Genomic DNA, 20,185 nt, shown 5'->3' with positions numbered 1-20,185 from the left:
AGCAGCAAATAGGGGACCAATTTCATAATGCCTATAGATTTATTATCTCATAAGAGCTCCTGTAGATGTACGTTGTAGGTGTCTCAATAGTTTTGTCCATATAGAGTGTGTGTAGGGCACAGGTTTGCCGACATTGTTCAAGCGCTTACCATTTATATAGCCACAGTACTGCGGGAGGACAGTGTAACACTGGAACAGCATTGTAAGACAGTAGAGTAATCACTTTGGGCACTCCAGACGTGACAGTTACATCACAGAGCTTATGTACCATGCTGAAGATAATCAAACCAGGCCTTCAATTAAAGGAGCATTTACACTGCAAGGTACGGTAATTGTAAACGAGCGTTGTCAAAAATTCTCATTCACGATTATTTTGCCGTGTAAACAGTCTGCTGATCACTCAAACAAGCAAAACGGCTTGTTCATCAAGTGAAGTGATTTTTTTATTCAGCATAAAAGATCATTGATCTCGGCGTTTCATTGTCCTGTGTAAACAAGGCTAGCACTGACGAAAACCATGGCAGCCTATGCGCACTGACCGATCTAATATAGATTGCTCAGTGTGCAGCATTTCTGACTTTGTAAACAGACAAAACACAAGATAAAAACATAATAAGCAAATATCCTGCAGTGAATAAACAGCAATAGTGCATGAAAATAACATAGGGTGCTTAGTTAACATAATTTTGATTAAAAAACAATGTAAAAGCCACCCCACCACTTCACTGTGGCCCTATTCGAGACTATCCTATCCTCCAAGATTAAAACTTTACCATTTGTTAAGTGACAAGCATGTGGTAAGGGCTGAGAAGGACAGGTCCAGCTGTTGGACTCGCAGCCATTGGGAACCGCATGAATGTAATGTCCAGCTCGAAGAAAAGGTAGACCACATCTTTTTATGTACAGGGTGCAAACAAACTGAAAAAAACCTAAAGAGAGAAACTGGAGAATAAGTTGGTTTCCATGCAGTGTATAAGCACATGTTCACATTGGCCACTAAACAGACAAAACCTAAGATAAAAACATAATAAGCAAATATACTGCAGTAAATAAATAAACAATAGTGCATGAAAATAATATAGGGTGCTTAGTTAACATAATTTTGATAAATCAAATTTAAAAGCCATCCCACCACGTTTCAGTGCCCCTATTCAGGATGGTACTAACTTCTAATATTAAAACTTTACCATTTGTGAAGTGACGTAAATAGGCATTCAAATGACTGCTGATCAGTGAATGTTTTCCAAACTGAGGTGGTATTGTGTAAATGGACCTTAAGGCAGAGCTATCCAGCCGGTGAATCATTGATTGGAATTGATTTTTCATTTTTAGTTCTTTAGATTGCTTAAAAACTGTGAAGATGTGTAAGCTATACAATATAAAAGTATTCACCTTTCATACTTGGTTATTATTGGTAAAGATTTTGGAAATGCATAAAATCAATCATTGGCTCTAATCATATTTCCACATTGCTTCACAAATGTACATTACTGTTTTAAGCAGAAAAGCTTTTACTTAAAGGGGTTGTCCACTACTAGGACAACCTCTTCTTGATCAAAATGTTTGGCCCCATGACATAAAGCCTATATACTCACCTCCTGTGCTGGCGCTGTTCCTGCAGTGTTGGTGCTCGTTCTTTCCGGGGCTCACGTTATGTCGGCGCCCAATCAGCACTGGTGTCGCTGTCCCCTGCAGTGGAAGTCTGGGCTTGAGCTGACCTCGGACTTCCTCTTAATGTTCGATTTGTCCGAAGGCGTAGGTAGTGACACCAGCGCTAATTGGGCGCCGGTGTCACGTGTCACAATATCGCACGAGAGCCCCGAGGTAGAGTGAGTGTCAACATCCTAAGAACGGCGCCAACATGGGAGGAGAGTATAAGCTGCTTTATTTTATTGGGACCAAGCAAGGGGTATGATAAAAAGTTGTCCAAGTAGTGGACAACTTCCTTAAGGTCATCAGAACTATACAGGAAAAAATAGAGGGGTCTCCACGCAGTCTTTTTTTTTCTTTAATTATTTAAATAATGGAATTTCGGGCCCCCAATTCATCTGAATGGGGTCCAGGTTCAGGTACTGTTCTGGTAACCAAACCAAACTTTTATCTGTGCTTCCAAATCCACTGGACTCGAACATCCAGGGGTTTGCACATCAATAATTATAACTAGGGAAGTAAGAAAGAGCTGTCACATCCACCTCCATTTGAAGTAGGACCTCCTGCCTTGAATAGGTAATTACCACAGGTAATTTGATGAGAGAACCAGCCAACAAGCCTTGGATTGTACTCCGAGGCGGATTTCTGCAAAGTTTTTGCCCTGTGCAAAGGAATCAGCTTCTTTTGTTCAAAGGATTTAGCTCAAACTTTCTGGAGCCAATGGTCAGTGATGGATATCGGGGTTTGCATCGATCCGATGTTTATGGGAGATATATTTTAGACGTCGTAGCGAAGGGACAAACAGAACGCGTTCACTCACACTCACCGTAATGTCGGCTGAACTCCTCCAACGTAATATCGGCAGATGGATGATGCTATCCATGCCGTGTTTCACCTCTATATAAAGGTAAAATCGTGATGGGAAACATGACAATATCACCCACCTGGGACATCTACGGGGGAAGATATCTTGAAAGTTGGGGATCTTCTAAACTTCTAAAAGACCTAGCACATACCACGACCCGCCCCCATATGAGCTCATCAAGGAGACGTATGTGGACGTAACCTTCATCTAATAAAAATGGGAGTTTGGGTTTTGTTCTTTTGTCAGTCTTGGAAGATAGAGCTTGCTGTAGTTCTGTCCCTTTTTTTAAAGGAGTACCTAACTCTTCTAAGCTTTGAGCCATTTCCGTGACACAGGTTTAGTATTTTCTTTTGTTATCCCTTTTATCACGTGTTGTATATGCTGTATTGTTTTGTTTCCATTTTGAAACAAGGATCTTTTAAGGCCCTCAGGCTATGTTACCACAGTTGAGTTTCTGGTGAATTTTTTTGCATATTTTCACTTAGTCAAAAACTCCAGGTCTACATTCCCACAATGAGTATTTGTTGAGTGTTTGATGTTGCAGATTTTCTGCAGCATTTCTACACCTATTGAGTTACTTGCGTTTTTTTTACGTGCGTTTTGTGTATTTGACGCTGCTGTTTTTGTCTCTTGTTGGTGTGTCATGCTTTAAATAAAGCTGCTTTGTTTTTAATGCTTTCTGGTATCTGGTTATTGATCTAATCATATACAGATTAATTTTAGTGTTTCCTAGGCAAAAATGTACTAAAAGCGCATATGCGGTTTTTACCTGCATTTTTTCCGCAGCTAATGCAATTTTATTTGAAAAATCTGCACATTAAAGCACAGCGTTGCCTGCATGAAAAGTTGATATGTTGCAAATGTGAGACGCACATCGCAAGTCAGTTTACGCTGCATAAAAAAGGGCACAATGGGCATAAGATTTCTATAAATCCTATCCAGTTAGCTGGAACTGTAAGGATAAGTTCACACATCACATGCTTTTTTTCCCTCCTAGAAAAAACGCATTTTGTGGCCCTAGCAGTGTTGATGAGACTTTTTCACATCTCATTCACATGTTGCTTAATTTTTCTTGCAGATTTGAAGCAGTTTCGAATTTGCCGCATGTTAGTTCTTTGCAGCGAAAACACTTTTTTTTTTTTTTTTATGCAGCGTGTTTCCTGCCAAAGACATTTTTGTCACACTCTCGCATTTCTTACCCTTTATAGGCTCTATCTCTGGGGCCTCCTTACACGTCCGTGATCAAACACGTACGTGAAAAAACTGTACTGGTGCCTTCAGTGTTTTCCATCAGTGTGTTATCCGTATATCCGTGTTTACCATCAATATTTTTCCGGTATGGTTAAAAGAATTAAATTGCCAAGATTGTCCTTGACTTTGCAGTGTTATACACAGGTGACACTCGGATGCAGTGTGCTGTACGTGTTTTTCATGGGCCCATAGACTTGTATTGGCTCTTGGCATCTGTGCTGCCCAAAAACAACGAACCTGCCTCTGTGTGTTGCACAGACACATAGTCCTTGTAAAAACAAAGATGTGCAAAGGAGTTTATCTGATAGAATTTGGCCAGTTGTGCAAATTAAACTCTGGTCAAACTCTGATAAGAGTGTCAACTTAATAATCTGATTAAACTCTAGCATGCGCTGAAATGTGCACTGCCGCATAGACTAACATTGGTCCGGGTGATAGCCGATGTTTTGTCGGATCACACTTGGACCAGTAATATGGTCGTCTGCCCAAGCCATATGGGGAGACATACAGTGGGTATGGAAAGTATTCAGACCCCTTTAAATTTTTTACTCTTTGTTTCATTGCAGCCATTTGGTAAATTCAAAAAAGTTAATTTTTTTTCTCATTAATGTACACTCTGCACCCCATCTTGACTGAAAAAAACAGAAATGTAGAAACACCCCCCATGGCATGATGCTGCCACCACCATGTTTCACTGTTGGGATTGTATTGGGCAGGTGATGAGCAGCGCCTGTTTTTCTCCACACATACCACTTAAAATTATTATTACTGATTACAATGCATGGCATATAATGTGATTGTATGTAGATATATATGTGTGCACAAATATTTATTACATTATATATTTTTTTAATTTCCCTTTTCTTGTCCCCCAAATTGGTCATGTACATTAATAATGTCCCCGAATTGGTCACCTACACTCTTTATTGCCTCACTTATCCCCCATAAACTAGTAATGTATGTTACTCATTCTGACCACCACCTAGTAAAAATGTCCTCTAGATTGGCTCCCATCCTGGAATAATGTCCTTCATCCTGGCCCCCAGTCCTGAAATAATGTCCTTCATTTTTCACATACACTTTAAAAAAAAAATACTACTAAACAATTCTCACTTGTCCCTGCTCCCACGACTGCGTGTCCTCTTCCTCCTCCATAGCTGATGACGAGCATGCCTATATCAGCTGCTCACATCTCATTGATTGGCTGGTGGCTTGTGTAGGTATTGTGGTGCAGAGAGCATGTGGCTCTCTGCACCACAACACATTTCAACTGGTTGTGTGTTCGATGATGTACTGTACAGTCTGCTAAAAAAGGCATTGGCGTCAGAGAACCCTACTCCTTCAAGGGTCCAGGTGGATAGTTGTGTGTGTTACAGACTCCTGATTTAAATTTTAAACAATCTCATTCATGAGTATGTAAGATCGGAATTATAAATAAATAAATAAATAAAAAAAATAGAGAAAAATTTGCGGAAAAAGTCATGTCCCAGTAGGAAACAGTTACGTTAAAGATATTAAGACCTAATCTTTAGATAAGTCATTATTAAGTTGTGCATTATCACTCCTTTCAACCTGTTGACACTTGTCTGCTGCTGGAGTTTATATCCTCTGATCACTGGGGGCTGTCCAATCCGATATTGATGACCAGACTACCCCCTAAAGACAAGAATGCAAAATCTCATTTATATATCCGTTTTTGTGTAACGATGTAGCAATGTTACAACCATATCAATGCATTCTTTCATGCATATTATTGGATTATTTCTTGCACTACTTGATTCTCGTACCCCTGACTGACAGGTTACATGCATGTACCGCTTGCTGAGAACGTTGCTTTATTAGTTTTTTTTTTTTTTTTCCAATAACTGGAAACCAAAACATATTTGATTCTGTACCGCAGACAACTCAAATCTGAAGAACATGTAGGGTGATACTTCTCATGGTGGATGTCTTCCAGGTGGTTATGGGTTAAACAACACCCAGTTATGCTATTGATAGTCACTGCAGTGTTACTTCCCTTACGCTTTCATGCCATCTTCTTCTCCTGCACATAAGTGCTTGTGACAGACCTTTATTTTATGTTTTATATTAAAGAGCAATTTATGATTAAATGTTAATGACATAGAATTTTCACAGTGCGCCCGTATATTCTACCAGTTTGAACATTTTTCAAAGAAGCACACCAAAACCCACTGTTTTCCATGAATAAGTAATAAAAAGCATGTCTGCACATTATCATTCATGCATTCTCTAGGTACCCGGCCAGTGATTAACCCTTGGTGGGCTTTAGTCACAAGTTTCCAGTTTAGTGACAGGAGCCATGCCGTGTGCCACTGGTACCACAGGTTCTGTTATGTGTCTGCTTTTAGAACAGAAGAAAGTTCAGCCTGCTGCATGTTTTTCCCATTCTGAAAATGGGCACATTACCGAACCCAGTGAAACCCTGTAATATTCATTGGCCCCTCCACTTCCATTTGCATCATTCGGTTTTGCAACAGATCAGACATTGATTCCGTTTGTCAAGACTGATGTCATTAATTAGGTCTAAATGAATGATAAATTAGGTCTACAAAACACTTATTTTTTTTAAACATATCCAGTTGCAGAGTTTATTCTTATTCCAAGATCTGTTGATAAAAATGTACTTTTGTAGATGGCACAATCCCTTTAAGTATCTTTTATTCAATTAATTTTTGCATCTGTTTCTGAATGTTTCCTGTTTTCTAACTGGTATACATGCCTACCTTGCCTATTGGACCTTTTTAACCTTATTTGTGTCATATACATTGCAGTCCTGATTGTAAAGTCGCAAGCACTTTGTAGGCAGAGGATTTTGGATTTTTAGTTTATGTAGTGTTGGGGTTTCGAGTCACAATGAAATTAACAATCATCAGATGCATTTTGCATTGCATTTGCATATGTCCATAGTCGCCATGTCGTTCAACCCTAAATCTCTCACTTTAAGGCTAAATTCAAAGGTCTGTGAAACACATACACAATGCGTCAGCACACGGTAAGTAAGAATACATGAATTCTACAATTGCTAAACACACAAAAGCGTAAGGCACTTTGTTAACATTTTACTTTTTATAAAAAATTGCAAACGCCATCCCTCCACATCAAGACATCCCTCTCCATGTGCCCAGACACTAATCGCAGTGTGCGGAACAGTGTATGTATGTTTGTATATTGGCCACAGTGCATTTGTTCATCTGCATATTAAATACTCTAGGAGTGTGAGACCTTGTTCATGTTTGTATGAAAAAATGGGAATTGGTAACGGGAGAAGTCAGCTCACCATTTGCAGTCTTTTTCCAAGAATGAGTTCCACGCACGGAGCCGCTTGGGCGTGTATGTTCCAAGGAATAAAGAAAAAAAGGCACTCCAGCGTAGAAAAATATAGAACTTCATCTTTAATGGAAAAAATTAATAAAACCAGGCACCATGTGGGCAACATATAGATCCCAGAGAGCTAGCAATCGATGCATTTTGACACTCTGGTCTTAACCATGATTAAGACCGGAGTGTCGAAACGCGTCAGTTGGTAACTCTCTGGTATCTGTGTTGTCCACATTATGCCTGGTTTTATGAATTTTTTCCATTAAAGACAGTTTTATATTTTTCTACGCTGGAGTGCCTTTTTTTCTTCATTTTTTTTCATGCTTGGGTCGATGAAATACCGTCCCTACACAGACTGGCTGTGGGTCTCGCCTGTAGCACACGTTCTGTATTTTTTTTTCAATATCTATAGGACATTTTAGATTCAATAATGCATTATATACTTAAAAACACAACAAAAACCTTTTTAACCTGGAAATTGTGGTTTTGCAGTAGTTACAGAGGCACGAGTGTTTGTCCTTGGGTGAAAATGTTAGCTTGTGCGCATGGTTTGATTTTCTGATTCAGACTTTTAATATCGCCAATATATAATCATTACATAGACATCCGAGTGTGTGCAAATGGTGTAAACCTTGTGTATTTGAACACGTCACACCAAATAATGTTTGCATAAGTACCATCTCCTATGTAAAAAGACACCACCTAATGAACCAGCAAAACAAACTTGTGAACCTCATTCACTCTTGATATTTAAAGAGGTTTTCTGGTTTCAGAAAAGTTTTGCTCTAATGCAGTTTTGTTGTAAAACAACACAACCTGTGCCTTTTATTCATCCTGGCTGGGTCCAGTGCTGAGTCTCTGCCTCTGTCTGTTGTTTACAGCGCTGGTATCACATCGGCGGTCTGCAGCCAATCCACACACTCAGCGATTCATTCTATTTACATATCACTGACCTCAGTGATCGTCTGCAGCTCTGTTGATGTGACATCATTGCTTCAGACAAACAGAGACCAGGGTAGTAATGAGGACTCGGCGAGAGAGCGAGCAAAACGAGATTTAATTTTTAATTTATTTTTTTACATAACTTTTCTGAAGCCAGAAAACTTCTTAAATCATACCATATATTTACTTTTGCATTTTATTTTATGCTACATTTAGAGAAGGAAATGTTTGGAAGCTTGTCAAACCATTAGTATGACAGATCTGAAATACGGATGTGTATTGTCCATATTTACCATTTAGGTTGATGAATATGGTATTGTTTGGTTTTTTTTTTGTTGTTTTTTTTTATAACCTGTTGAACTGTCTACACCCTTGTTATTTGGTAAATCCCGCATACAGATGTGTTTGTACCTTTTTATTTTTTGTTTGTGATGTCTCAAATTATTGGTATCCGATGACTAACATCACTGGCATATTCCTGTTAATATACAATGTAGGCCTGTTTCACACTTCCGTTTTTGACCATCAGTCAAAATCCGCCGTTTTTTTTCCCCATTGAGTTGCATTACCGGCGGATTTTGACGGATGGGTATCCGTTGGATCCATTTTTTTGCGGATCCGTCAATTTTTTTGCGTCCGCCGAGATGCCTGGACAGACCATGTACCGTTTTTTCTACTGCAGGATCCGCATTTTGATAGAGCGCATGCCCGGAGGAATGAAGTCAGGAGGAAATTTAACAATTTAACCCTGAAATCATTTCTGGCGGACAGAGAAAAAAACTCTCTCTCTCGGCAGCGTTTCCTTTAAAATTCTTCATTCGGCGGATCCGTAAAAAAAACGGATTCCGTGGCATCCGTTCACATCAGTTAGGAACGGATCCGTTTTCCGCCTTTTTCGCGGATTTTAACTGACACAAAAAACTGAAGTGTGAAACAGGCCGTACACAGAAAGCTAATCAGGGGTGTGGGTGCAGCTAGCTTTTTGAGCTCTGCTACTTTGCTTTTATCACACCTGCTGCACCCAGTAAACTAAGTGATACATCCCTGGAATCGGAGACCCTCATCCTACATTATCCTGCTCTCAGATGAGGTAGTGAAAACCTATTGACAGATTCCCTTTAAATGTGACATGCTGTGTATAACATACATTCCTGTGTGGCACCCACTTATTGCATTCATGTATTGGCATGAAGTCTCCCTATGCTGCACAGCCTTAATTCAGCTGTCAGATGAACGCTGTATTTCAAGGTTCCTTTTCACAGTTTATATCCTCTCCCATACACCATTCACAGATTATAATGTTCCGCTTTCACTTTTTAAAGCCATTACATCTCGCCACCCCCTGATTAATTACTCAGGTGGTGATTAGTTCTTTTTCCTGCATTTTTTTAGGGAGGGGAAATAAAAGAAATCAAATGGCATTTATCTTTAGATTCATGAAAACTCTAGATATTCAGACCCTGAATTATTTAAACTCCCCCAACACATACACTTTTGCTTTTCAAGCATAAGTTATAATTTAATTAAAAACTTCTGGCGCATTCCTGGCATTTTAAATATTAACGTGTTCCATGGATCACTTTCGATTATCCACCGTCATGAAATTCCTGAAGATGTCACAATTTTAAGGTTCCTGAAGTTGCTCTCAGAATTGTCTGTTGATGCAAGAGGGATTGTGATAATTACACACATCCATTAGTATCAGCAGAGGAGATAAACATCAGGGAGTCTTAATGGGCTTGTCTCGGTGACAGCCAGCAAAGAACATTTGACATAATTAAGGATAGATTTGATTCATTTGAAAATATACTCTCATTATAGGTGCCCAGTGGAAGTTGCACTAAAATTGTTAAATTCCCCAGAATAAGACTATAGCGGCTGGGAAGCTTTTGAAATCCGCCGTGGCAGTCATCGGAATTATTCACTCCTCTTTATGTCTTTCTGCTGTCAAGTTCACTTTGCGTTTCCTTCTACTGCGAGCTCTGAAAGAGACAACCTGTTGGCTCCTCTCTTGCAGATTGTACGGAGGTACATCAAGGACTGGTTGGAGAGGAAGAAGCCTCCATTTGGCGCCATTAGCAGTTGTGTCCTTCTCATGATCATCTACACAACCTTTTGTGATACGTTTTCTAACCCAAATATTGATCTGGACACCTTCAGTCTGGTTGTGATTATATTTATCAGTGAGTGCACTTTTTTTGCTTTTTTATATTAAATACTTATCAACGTTAAAGTATTGAGATCTGATTATAGTGACAACAAGGCAATCTTATTTGTTATCATCTACTGCCTAGAAAGGTCACATCTAAACCAACATGGTATAAATAAATATTTGCTAATGTGTATTGTGTTAATTGCCCCATTACAAGCAATGTTTATTGGTAATCGAAGAGGAAAAAAATGTAATTGTCTGCTGCTTCCTACCAATCTACATAGCCGGTATGCTGTTTATGAAGTATCCATTATTAGCCCAAATTTATCAAAAGTGGAATTATTTTATCCAAGTTAAGGGGGTTGTCCATCCCAGAGTAAATTTTTGTCAAGTAATGTGCACACTGTTAGGGCCCCTCACACATAGCGACGCACCAGTGATCCCAGCAATGATTTGACCTTGTCAGGATCGCTGGTGTCGCTACATGATCGCTGGTGCACTGCCAAACAGGCAGCTTCACCAGCGATCAGCACCAGCGACACGTGGGTAACAAGCGACGCACGTCGCTTAGTTACCCACTGTGTACCTTAGTTACCAGCGGGCTGGTGCAGGGAGCTGGTATCCAAGGTACACATCGGGTTTCTAAGCGTCGTGCGGCACTTAGAGCCCCGATGTGTACCTTGGTTTCCAGCTCCCTGCTCCAGCGCGCTGGTAACTAAGGTACACATCGGGTTTCTAAGCGCTGCGCGCCGCTTAGAATCCCGATGTGTACCTTAGTTACCAGCGCCAGCTTGCTGGTCTCCCGCCTGTCACATGCAGCAATGCGTGCTGACCAGCGGGAGACCAGCAATCAAAAAAAAAGTCCTGGCCATTCCAGGACGATCAGCGACACCCGGTCGCTGGTACCTGTCATACACAGCGATCTCGCTGGTGAGATCGCTGTTGCGTCACAAAACTTGTGACTCAGCAGCGATCTCGCTAGCAAGATCGCTGTGTGTGACGGCGCCTTTAGGCTATGCTTGCCAGTTCCAGTGGTTATCACGCGACCGTATGATTTGGATACTTGTAGTCATGTGCCGATTAGAGTCTCTGTGCTTGCTCAATAGAACATTGAGTGAAGCAGCAAATCTGATACTTGTCCTGTGACAACAGCTGGAGCTGGCAGGCATAGCCGAAACCTACCGGTGTTCACATTACACACTGTTAAGATTCAGCAAGCTGCACAACTTTCTAAAAAATTTACCCAGGGGTGGACAACCCAAGCCTGGCTAATTTATTGAAATATTTTGCAACACAGTTATGACTGCAAGTATTTTTGCTAAATTTGTCACAACATGCATCGCTGCCATCAACTTTCACAGTAACAAAAATAATGGCACTTATCCGATTCCAGAGTCTGCGTGAAGTAGATAGAACTCTTTTTTTCTCATTTCTGTCATAGAAAACTACATCCCTTACAGCTTAGTCGAGCTCTTGCAGGGGGAGACTTTACACCAAACAATATAATGTGAATGTGAGAGTAGTTTTCACTTCCCTCTGCAGAGATGCTAAACTAGCGAGAAATGCTGGAAAGTTTTACTTTTGACATTCGGAGTATTGTAACTGCTTCTCTGGACGAAGACACAGGTTATAACGAAGGATCAGTACATTAATGTATTTCCAAAAGTGCCAAACTAGAGTCAGTAATTCTATATGCAAACTGTAAAAAGTGTTGAATTTTGAATAGGTAGCCCACTTACAGCCCTGTTCTGTACACTTATGGGGATGGCAGCTGGTACTTGGTGTCAGAGACATAAATGTACAGTATTACAAATTTACAATGACTCCGCAGCCGAACTTACACCATTAACGCTAGGTGTCAGCTATAACATACACACTCTCTGCTACAAAAGCCAGAATCCAAGATCCCACTATTTAACACCTTACATGCTGCAGTTATTAGCAACTACTGCATATAAGCAGTTAGACATATCAAGGAATATACTGCAGTATGAATATTGGAATAAATAAATCCCAAATAAGATTTTTTTTCCCCTATACAAAGTACCTAGAGTGGCTGAAAGTTATAAAATGAAGAAAAAATTGTCCATAACACAAATTATACAATGATCATGTTATTTATTGATTGTTGAAACTTGTTTATTTCATAGCCTAAAAGAAGGAATACAAAGTGATCACCAAAATGATATTGAATGGGTTCTCCGCTACTAGGACAACCCCTTCATGATCTAAATGTTTGGCCCCAATAAAAACGCTTATAGTCTGCTCCCGTGTTGGTGCAATTCCAGCGGTGTCGGCACCCGCGCTCCCGGGGTTCTCGTGCGATTGTGACGTGAGCTTGGAGCTCAATCTTCGCTAGCGTCACTCTCAACCTTCTTACAAAATGAACATGAAGTCCGGTCTGCGGCTGCTCTCAATTTCTCTTCTTCTTAAATTCATATGAAGGTGGGGACAGTGACGCCAGCACTGATTGGGTGCAGAGGTCATGTGTCATAACACCTGCACGAGAGCCCTGGGCACATGAGTGCTGACACCGCTGGAATGGCGCCGGCACATTAGGTGAGGATAATCTTTTTAATTTTATTGGCAGAAACATTTACATCAAGAAGGAGTTGTCCCAGTAGTGGAGAAACCCTTTATTGAAAACTACAATTCATTCCGCACATCAGCATTTTACATAGAGCTTCTGTCAACCGAAAAATACAAATTGCATGGGTCCTGGAATGCGGCAGCACCAAATCATATTACCGTATATCTTACATGTTCCGAAAATGATGCCTTCTTATAGATGGTGATATGAAAAACTGGAAAAAAGGGAAAAAAAAAAAACTAATTTCACATGACCTGATTTATTCAATACGTAATTTTCTGATGTCATACTCCCCTTTTGTAAACGAAAACCTCTAACAAAAAGCAAGCCCTCTCTTGGCTATGTTGTTGGAATAAAAGAAAAATCTATGACACTCTTAATGTGCAGCTGAAAATAAAAAATGCTGCATCTTAAAAAAGGACCTGTCGCCTGGGCATGGGTTTCTACTCCCAATTAAAATGGCGCTCCCATTAATTAACTATTTTCCCCCTAAACCTGTGGAATTGCTAGGTGTAGTGGCATTGTGTTAATATACACGCTTATCTCCGACTTCTCTGGTATCTAGCACCGTTCTGCTCCACTTCTGAGTGATGCAGACTCTCAGGATCACACTGCGCTCTGTCTAACCCCAAAATGACTTTTACATTGTAATATATGAAAGTTTAGAATGAGGCCCCATACATTTACATTGTGAAAGAGCCTTCTGACTCCTACATGGAGCACAATGTGATCCAGAGAGGCTGAACAAAAACGGACATGTCAGTGTGTTTTGCACACAGACACACGGCCCGTGAAGACCCGCTGACATCTGCATAGACACATTCATTCGAATGTGTCTACGTGTGTCAATGTCTCCGGTACGTGAGAAGACTGTCACTACACGTACCGGAGACACTGACGTGTGAAACTGCCCTTACATAGTTTTAGGGGGAAAAACAGTTAATGGGAGTGGTACTTCTTTATGGAATAAAAAAGCTTTCTATGGAGCTTGAACTTTGAGTTATATGATTTTTTATTTAATTTACAGTATGTAGCAGCAATATGTACATGTCCCTTGACTGCTGATATATAATATATGCCATCACCTGTTTCTCTTTCAGTATTTTTTATCCAGCTGGCATTTATGCTTTTAACATTCCTGTTTTCTACTAGGTAAGTTCAGTGTTGGTCATTTTGATAGAAACTGTCAATTCATGTAGATGTGGCCCAAACACCATAACATCAGCACAGCAGCGTTCCCGTCACATAATAATTTATGTACTGCTTCCATAAGTTCTTGCAGAAATAATTAAGCGTTTCATCTAGATTTAAAGAGGTTGTCTGGTTTTGCTCACTTCTGTATTGAGAGTGAGCAGTGCCAATGACGTAGCATATGCACACACTTGCTGGGACGCATGCTCTATTTGCAGGTATTGTGGACTTGTTCTGTTCTAATGAATAGTACAGTTGTGTAATACCTGCCAATCGTAGTCGCATCCTGGCAGGTATGTGTAGACACTTTGTCCTTAGAGCCGCAAAACTCCCAACAAACCCTTTTAATTGTTTTCATTATTTTTTTAAGTCTCCATCTGGGGGCAGTCTTTGGGGCTAAAATATAGCACGCTTACATATTGCAAAATACTGCAATACTTTGACGCAGATTCATCACTTCCCAGCCAGATGGATGTCTCATTTAGTCCAGAATATGCATACATTTTCTGTTTTGGCTCATTAACCTTGGAGTAATGATTCATTTCTGTGTTTTACTTAGAGGTTGACCATTTTCTCTTTAGTGCAGCTTTCTTCATAAAACTGAACAGCACATCTGTCCATACAATGGCTGCTGAAGGAGTAGCAGACCTTTCCATCAGCGTCCTCCAATTGTAAAATGTCTCACATGGAAACGCTACCTTTTTATTTAGAGGAGGCTGATGGACCGGTCAGGTCACGCAATCCTCCATAACCAAATCTTCATTTTATCTAGGAGAACACCACATGCTACAATATTCTTGTCTGCAAACCAAAAGATACTGTGCTGTAGCCCTAAAGGTCCTCCGCATAAGACTGTTAAGTCCACCCGTCACTGCATGGATGTTGTATTATGGATCAGGCTCAGTGTTGTGGCTTCCCTTAGAAACTGAAGTTATGAAATTTTGATACATTGTTATCTAGGCTGCAGATCACCCAATGAACAAGCAAAATGTTTATCTGGTTACACACAGTACAAAATATGATGTGTACTGTACAAACACGACATTAAATCTCCTACAGTCATCTAGGTAGGAAAAGGTCTGCTCATGAAGATCACCAGTTTTTAAAACCCAGTATTTCCAAATGTCTCAAAAAGTAATACTTAGTTCTTCCAAAAGTTTACTCCTTTGTGTAGCCTTTTCTGCAATAGGTCTCGCCAACATTCACTAAAAATCTCAAGGTTAAGAGTTGATTTGCCCTGCACGGTGCGCAATTAGCACAGAATGATGTGCACACGTTAAGTATTTGCTTGCAGAAATTTCTGCAAGGTTTCTGCATCTCTTGTTAGCAAAAACACTCTTTTTGCCTTCGTTTTTGTACAGCAAGGAATGCTTTTTTGAGCTAAATAACAATATTAAAAAAGGTTTTGTGATGTAAATTTTGTTCAACACCTTTTTCATTCTGATGCAGTGGCATCATGGTAATGTTATTAAGGCTTGGCGTCAGCATCTGTCACTGGTTTAGTAATGAAGAGATGTTAGCCAGACACCCTTATTACTAAAGCAGTAAGTAAAGGAGTTAAATTAAGGCTACTTTCACACATCAGGTTTTCGGCGTCAGGCGCGATCCGGCGTCGTGCCGGAACGCCGGATCCGGCAAATGTTTTGTAAAACCTGATGTTCCGGATCCGGTTTTCTGCCGGATCCGTCTTGTTCTTGACAGACAAAACCGGATCCGTCTCATCCGGTTCATCCGTTTTTCTATCCGTTTTTCGACGGATTACGCCGGATCCGGTTTTTAAAATTAACCCTTGTGGCCTTCCGAACGGGATTGGCTACTGGAAAACTATATATAGAGTGTTCCTACAGCCCTTCTTTGACAGGTTGTCGAGGAGAAAGTGCAGGTTGGAGAGAAGAGCAAGTTACTGGCGAAGATGAATGTTGTGATTGGAAATATTTTGAAGAATTTGGCGGATTTTATAGCGGAGGCGAATCGTTTGAGGGTGATTGTTCTGGAGAAGGAGAGAGCGAGACAGCAGCGCATCAGGCATCGTAGACGACGTTTGTGGATCCACCCCATCACAGCCAAGAGAATGACGCGTGGGGTCTATTCTACACTCTGCATGGACCTTCGACGAAACCCGGATACATTTTTTGGATATGTGCGGATGAAAATGGAGAATTTTGATTACTTGATGGAGCGCATTGCACACCTCATAAGAAAAGCGGACACCTATTGCCGCTTCTCTGTTTCACCCGCAGAGCGTCTGATGGTGACTTTAAGGTAAGCCACATTTATTGGATGTGATCGCATCAGAGCACACTTTCACTGCAATCTTGTTGGTGGTAGTTTGTATCTCCAAGTGTTATAGCTGAGTTTTGGTATGTAATGCTGTGATTTTAAACTAATTGATTGTTTTTTAATTCCCCACAGATTTCTTGCAGCTGGAGAATCCCTTTCGTCACTGCATTTCCAGTACAGACTCGGGATTTCCACCATATCAGGAATAGTGAAGTACACATGCCGTGCACTGTGGGACTCCTTAGCTGAAGAGTTTTTACCAGAGCCCACAACAGAGAGGTGGATTGAAATTGCTGACAAGTTTCAACAGATATGTCAGTTTCCCAACTGCTTGGGCGCTGTGGACGGGAAACATATCCGCATTGTAAAGCCAGCCGGATCGGGATCGGAATATTTCAATTACAAGAAATATTTTTCAATTGTCCTCATGGCCATCGCTGACGCGGAATACAAATTTATTGCTGTTGATATTGGGGCCTATGGCCGCTCCAATGACTCTCAAGTTTTCAAACTGTCTGCCATGGGGCGTAAACTGTATGGAAACACCTTCCAGTTCCCACCACCTAGACCGCTGCCGCAAACATCTGGTCCACCTATGCCATTTGTCTGTGTAGGGGATGAAGCCTTCCAGCTGTCAGAACACCTTTTGAAACCGTACTCTAGCAGAGGATTGACAAGACCAAAACGCATTTTTAATTACCGCCTCACAAGAGCAAGAAGAATGGTTGAATGTACCTTTGGTATTCTGACAGCCAAATGGCGGGTCCTATTGACTGCGATCAACCTCAAGACAGAAACTGTTGACGAGGTGATCAAAGCTTGCGTGGTACTCCACAATTTTGTTATCTGCAAGGAACCCATTTCCATTGAGGACACCTCTGAAGAAACCACCTTGCAAGATTACCATGACATTACCACTAGAAGTTCTGTGACGGTTTCAGTAATGAGGGACAATTTTGCACTATACTTTGTCACCTCAAGGCAGAGTACACTGGCAGGATGACAGAGTGTGAAAGATTTGTGCCCTAACCAAACTTGTGTACCTTCTGTACCAACAGTATATACCTTTGCCAACAGTTGGCTATCTTGTCATGATCTCTATTTTTAGCTTTAGGCCACAGGTGTGTACCTGGTTGTGTTTTATGCAAAGTATTTCACCTTTTAACAAAAGTTGTGTACATTGTTAGGAAATCACCAACAATAAACACAACTTTTTAGGTGAAATACTTTGCTTCAAACACAACCAGGAACACAACTGTGGCAAAAAGCTAAAATTTGCCCACAGTTATATACCTGGTTTTGAATACCTTTTTACCTTTTAAATACCCTGTATTTAACCTTTTTTTTAAACATATTTCGCCGCAGAAAGAAATGACAGACAACCAGTGTAAACAATAATTTAACTTTTATTTAAAATATTTTTTTTTTGTAAACTGTTTTTTAAAGTTAAAAAATTTTTTTTAATAAAGGTTTGAAACCAACTGGGCATTTTTATTACAAAACACATCATAAATCTGTGTAGTGTGGGGTGGAAATACTGCTGGAGGGGCTGCGGGACACTTGGACAATGGGAGTGTGGAGAGAGGACTGGGATCGTGGTGGGGAAGGAACAGTTAGAGGTGATGGTGTGGAAAAAGCTACAGAATGGGTGGACATGTGGGAGGCAGAAGAGGTGGTGGGCGGTGGAGTGGAGGGTTGGGCAGGGACTGTAGGAGCAGATGATGTTGATGGAAAGTTGTATGGGGAAGGAGTTTGGTACGGGGAAGGAGTTTGGTACGGGGAAGGAGATTGATACGGGGCAGGTTGCTGGAAGTGGGGAGATGTCTGGTACTGGGGAGGTTGCTGGTACTGGGGAGGTTGCTGGTATGTAATAGGAGGGGGAGGATGGAAAGTGGCTGGAGGGGGTGCAGATGTAATAGGAGGGGAAGGATGGAAAGTGGCTGGAGGGGGTGCAGATGTAATAGGAGGGGGAGGATGGAAAGTGGCTGGAGGGGGTGCAGGTGGAGGAACTACAGTGGTGGGAGGTGGAGGTTGGGAGGTAACCTGCTGTAGAGCACCGTGGCACGAATGCATTACATGCATCTGCTGGGTAGGAGATAGTGTTGCCATGCGCTCCACAACAGACCTGAAAAAGGTGTGGTTTGGTGAAGATCTTGCTTCTGAATGCATGGTTTGCAGAAGTGTCTTCACCTCCAGAATGCTGGAGTTGATCTGCTGAAAGCCTGCGGAGATTTGCTCTGACAAGACTTTTAGACAGTTCTGGAAAGATGCATTCAGATGCAAGAACTCTGGCGCATAACTCTTTTCCTGACCCCTCTGCCGCTGCCGCCCAGTACCCGCAGGTGTACTAGAGGTGGCAGAAGAGTGGGGTAAAGGGAAAGCGATCTCCTCACCAGCAGCTTCATGTAATGTAGGCAGCCACGATGCTCCTGTGCTGGTGGATGGGACAGATGGGTCGAATGTGTGGGAAGGCTGGGAAGGTGCAGATGTACCGGGGCGGTCGAAGTGTCCCTCGGTGCCGGTCTCCTCAGGGATCGCCTCAGAAGGGTCCAATCGTGCAGGCTCCCGAGTGCTGCTCACCGTGCTGTGGAATAAAGAGAAAAAAAAAACAATTAAAATAGTGACATGGTATGGCCCTGGCTGAAAAAAAAAAGTTACATCTAAACATTTTTTTGTCACATGTGGTGTGTAATATTTACCTTCTGGTGAGCATTGTCTTCCGGAGGAACGACAGGTCTCGTGCGTACTTGTACTTGCTCCTGCGTCCTCCAGATCCACTCGGGGCCCGCATCTCTTTATTGAACTCCTTCTTGTAATGATCCCTCACAGACCGCCACCGCTTCACAATTCTCTCCCCTGAAACGAGAAAGGACAAAGTAGTTAGTATACAACATCAGTGTTTCCCAAACTCCAGTCCTCATGGTCCCCAGGGGTCATGTTTTCAGGATTTCCAAAGTAAATAGAAATCCTGAACACATGATCCGTGGGGACCACGAGGACTGGAGTTCGGGAAACACTGGTTTAAATCAAGCAACCGGTACTGTATATACAGTGCCTACAAGTAGTATTCAACCCCCTGCAGATTTAGCAGGTTTACACATTCGGAATTAACTTGGCATTGTGACATTTGGACTGTAGATCAGCCTGGAAGTGTGAAATGCACTGCAGCAAAAAAGAATGTTATTTCTTTGTTTAATTTTTTTTTAAATTGTGAAAAGTTTATTCAGAGGGTCATTTATTATTCAACCCCTCAAACCACCAGAATTCTGTTTGGTTCCCCTAAAGTATTAAGAAGTATTTCAGGCACAAAGAACAATGAGCTTCACATGTTTGGATTAATTATCTCTTTTTCCAGCCTTTTCTGACTATTTAAGACCCTCCCCAAACTTGTGAACAGCACTCATACATGGTCAACATGGGAAAGACAAAGGAGCATTCCAAGGCCATCAGAGACAAGATCGTGGAGGGTCACAAGGCTGGCAAGGGGTACAAAACCCTTTCCAAGGATTTGGGCCTACCTGTCTCCACTGTTGGGAGCATCATCCGGAAGTGGAAGGCTTATGGAACTACTGTTAGCCTTCCACGGCCTGGACAGCCTTTGAAAGTTTCCTCCCGTGCCGAGGCCAGGCTTGTCCGAAGAGTCAAGGCTAACCCAAGGACAACAAGGAAGGAGCTCCGGGAAGATCTCATGGCAGTGTGGACATTGGTTTCAGTCAATACCATAAGTAACGTACTCCACCGCAATGGTCTCCGTTCCAGACGAGCCCGTAAGGTACCTTTACTTTCAAAGCGTCATGTCAAGGCTCGTGTACAGTTTGCTCATGATCACTTGGAGGACTCTGAGACAGACTGGTTCAAGGTTCTCTGGTCTGATGAGACCAAGATCGAGATCTTTGGTGCCAACCACATACGTGACGTTTGGAGA

At 41.5% G+C, this 20,185-nt stretch overlaps 1 protein-coding gene across 3 annotated transcripts in view; it reads left to right on the top strand.

The window, feature by feature from the left end:
* The window catches only part of SLC10A7 (solute carrier family 10 member 7), a 264,784-nt gene that overhangs the window by 183,823 nt on the left and 60,776 nt on the right, over positions 1-20,185 (top strand). For all 3 annotated transcript variants that reach the window (XR_012232376.1, XM_073576231.1, XM_073576223.1), the window contains 2 exons: positions 10,065-10,230; positions 13,890-13,941. Coding sequence is in view for 2 of the 3 variants with exons in the window: in XM_073576231.1 (XP_073432332.1) it covers positions 10,065-10,230; positions 13,890-13,941 (218 nt within the window). In the remaining variant the exon portion in view is untranslated. The remainder of the gene's footprint in view (positions 1-10,064; positions 10,231-13,889; positions 13,942-20,185) is intronic.

Source organism: Dendrobates tinctorius, unplaced genomic scaffold (assembly GCF_039654945.1).
Source record: "Dendrobates tinctorius isolate UK_male_01 unplaced genomic scaffold, ASM3965494v1 ptg000008l, whole genome shotgun sequence".
Classification (NCBI taxonomy): domain Eukaryota; kingdom Metazoa; phylum Chordata; class Amphibia; order Anura; family Dendrobatidae; genus Dendrobates; species Dendrobates tinctorius.
The sequence above is the reverse complement of the archived record's forward strand: the minus strand, read 5'-3'. Positions and strand labels throughout refer to the sequence as shown.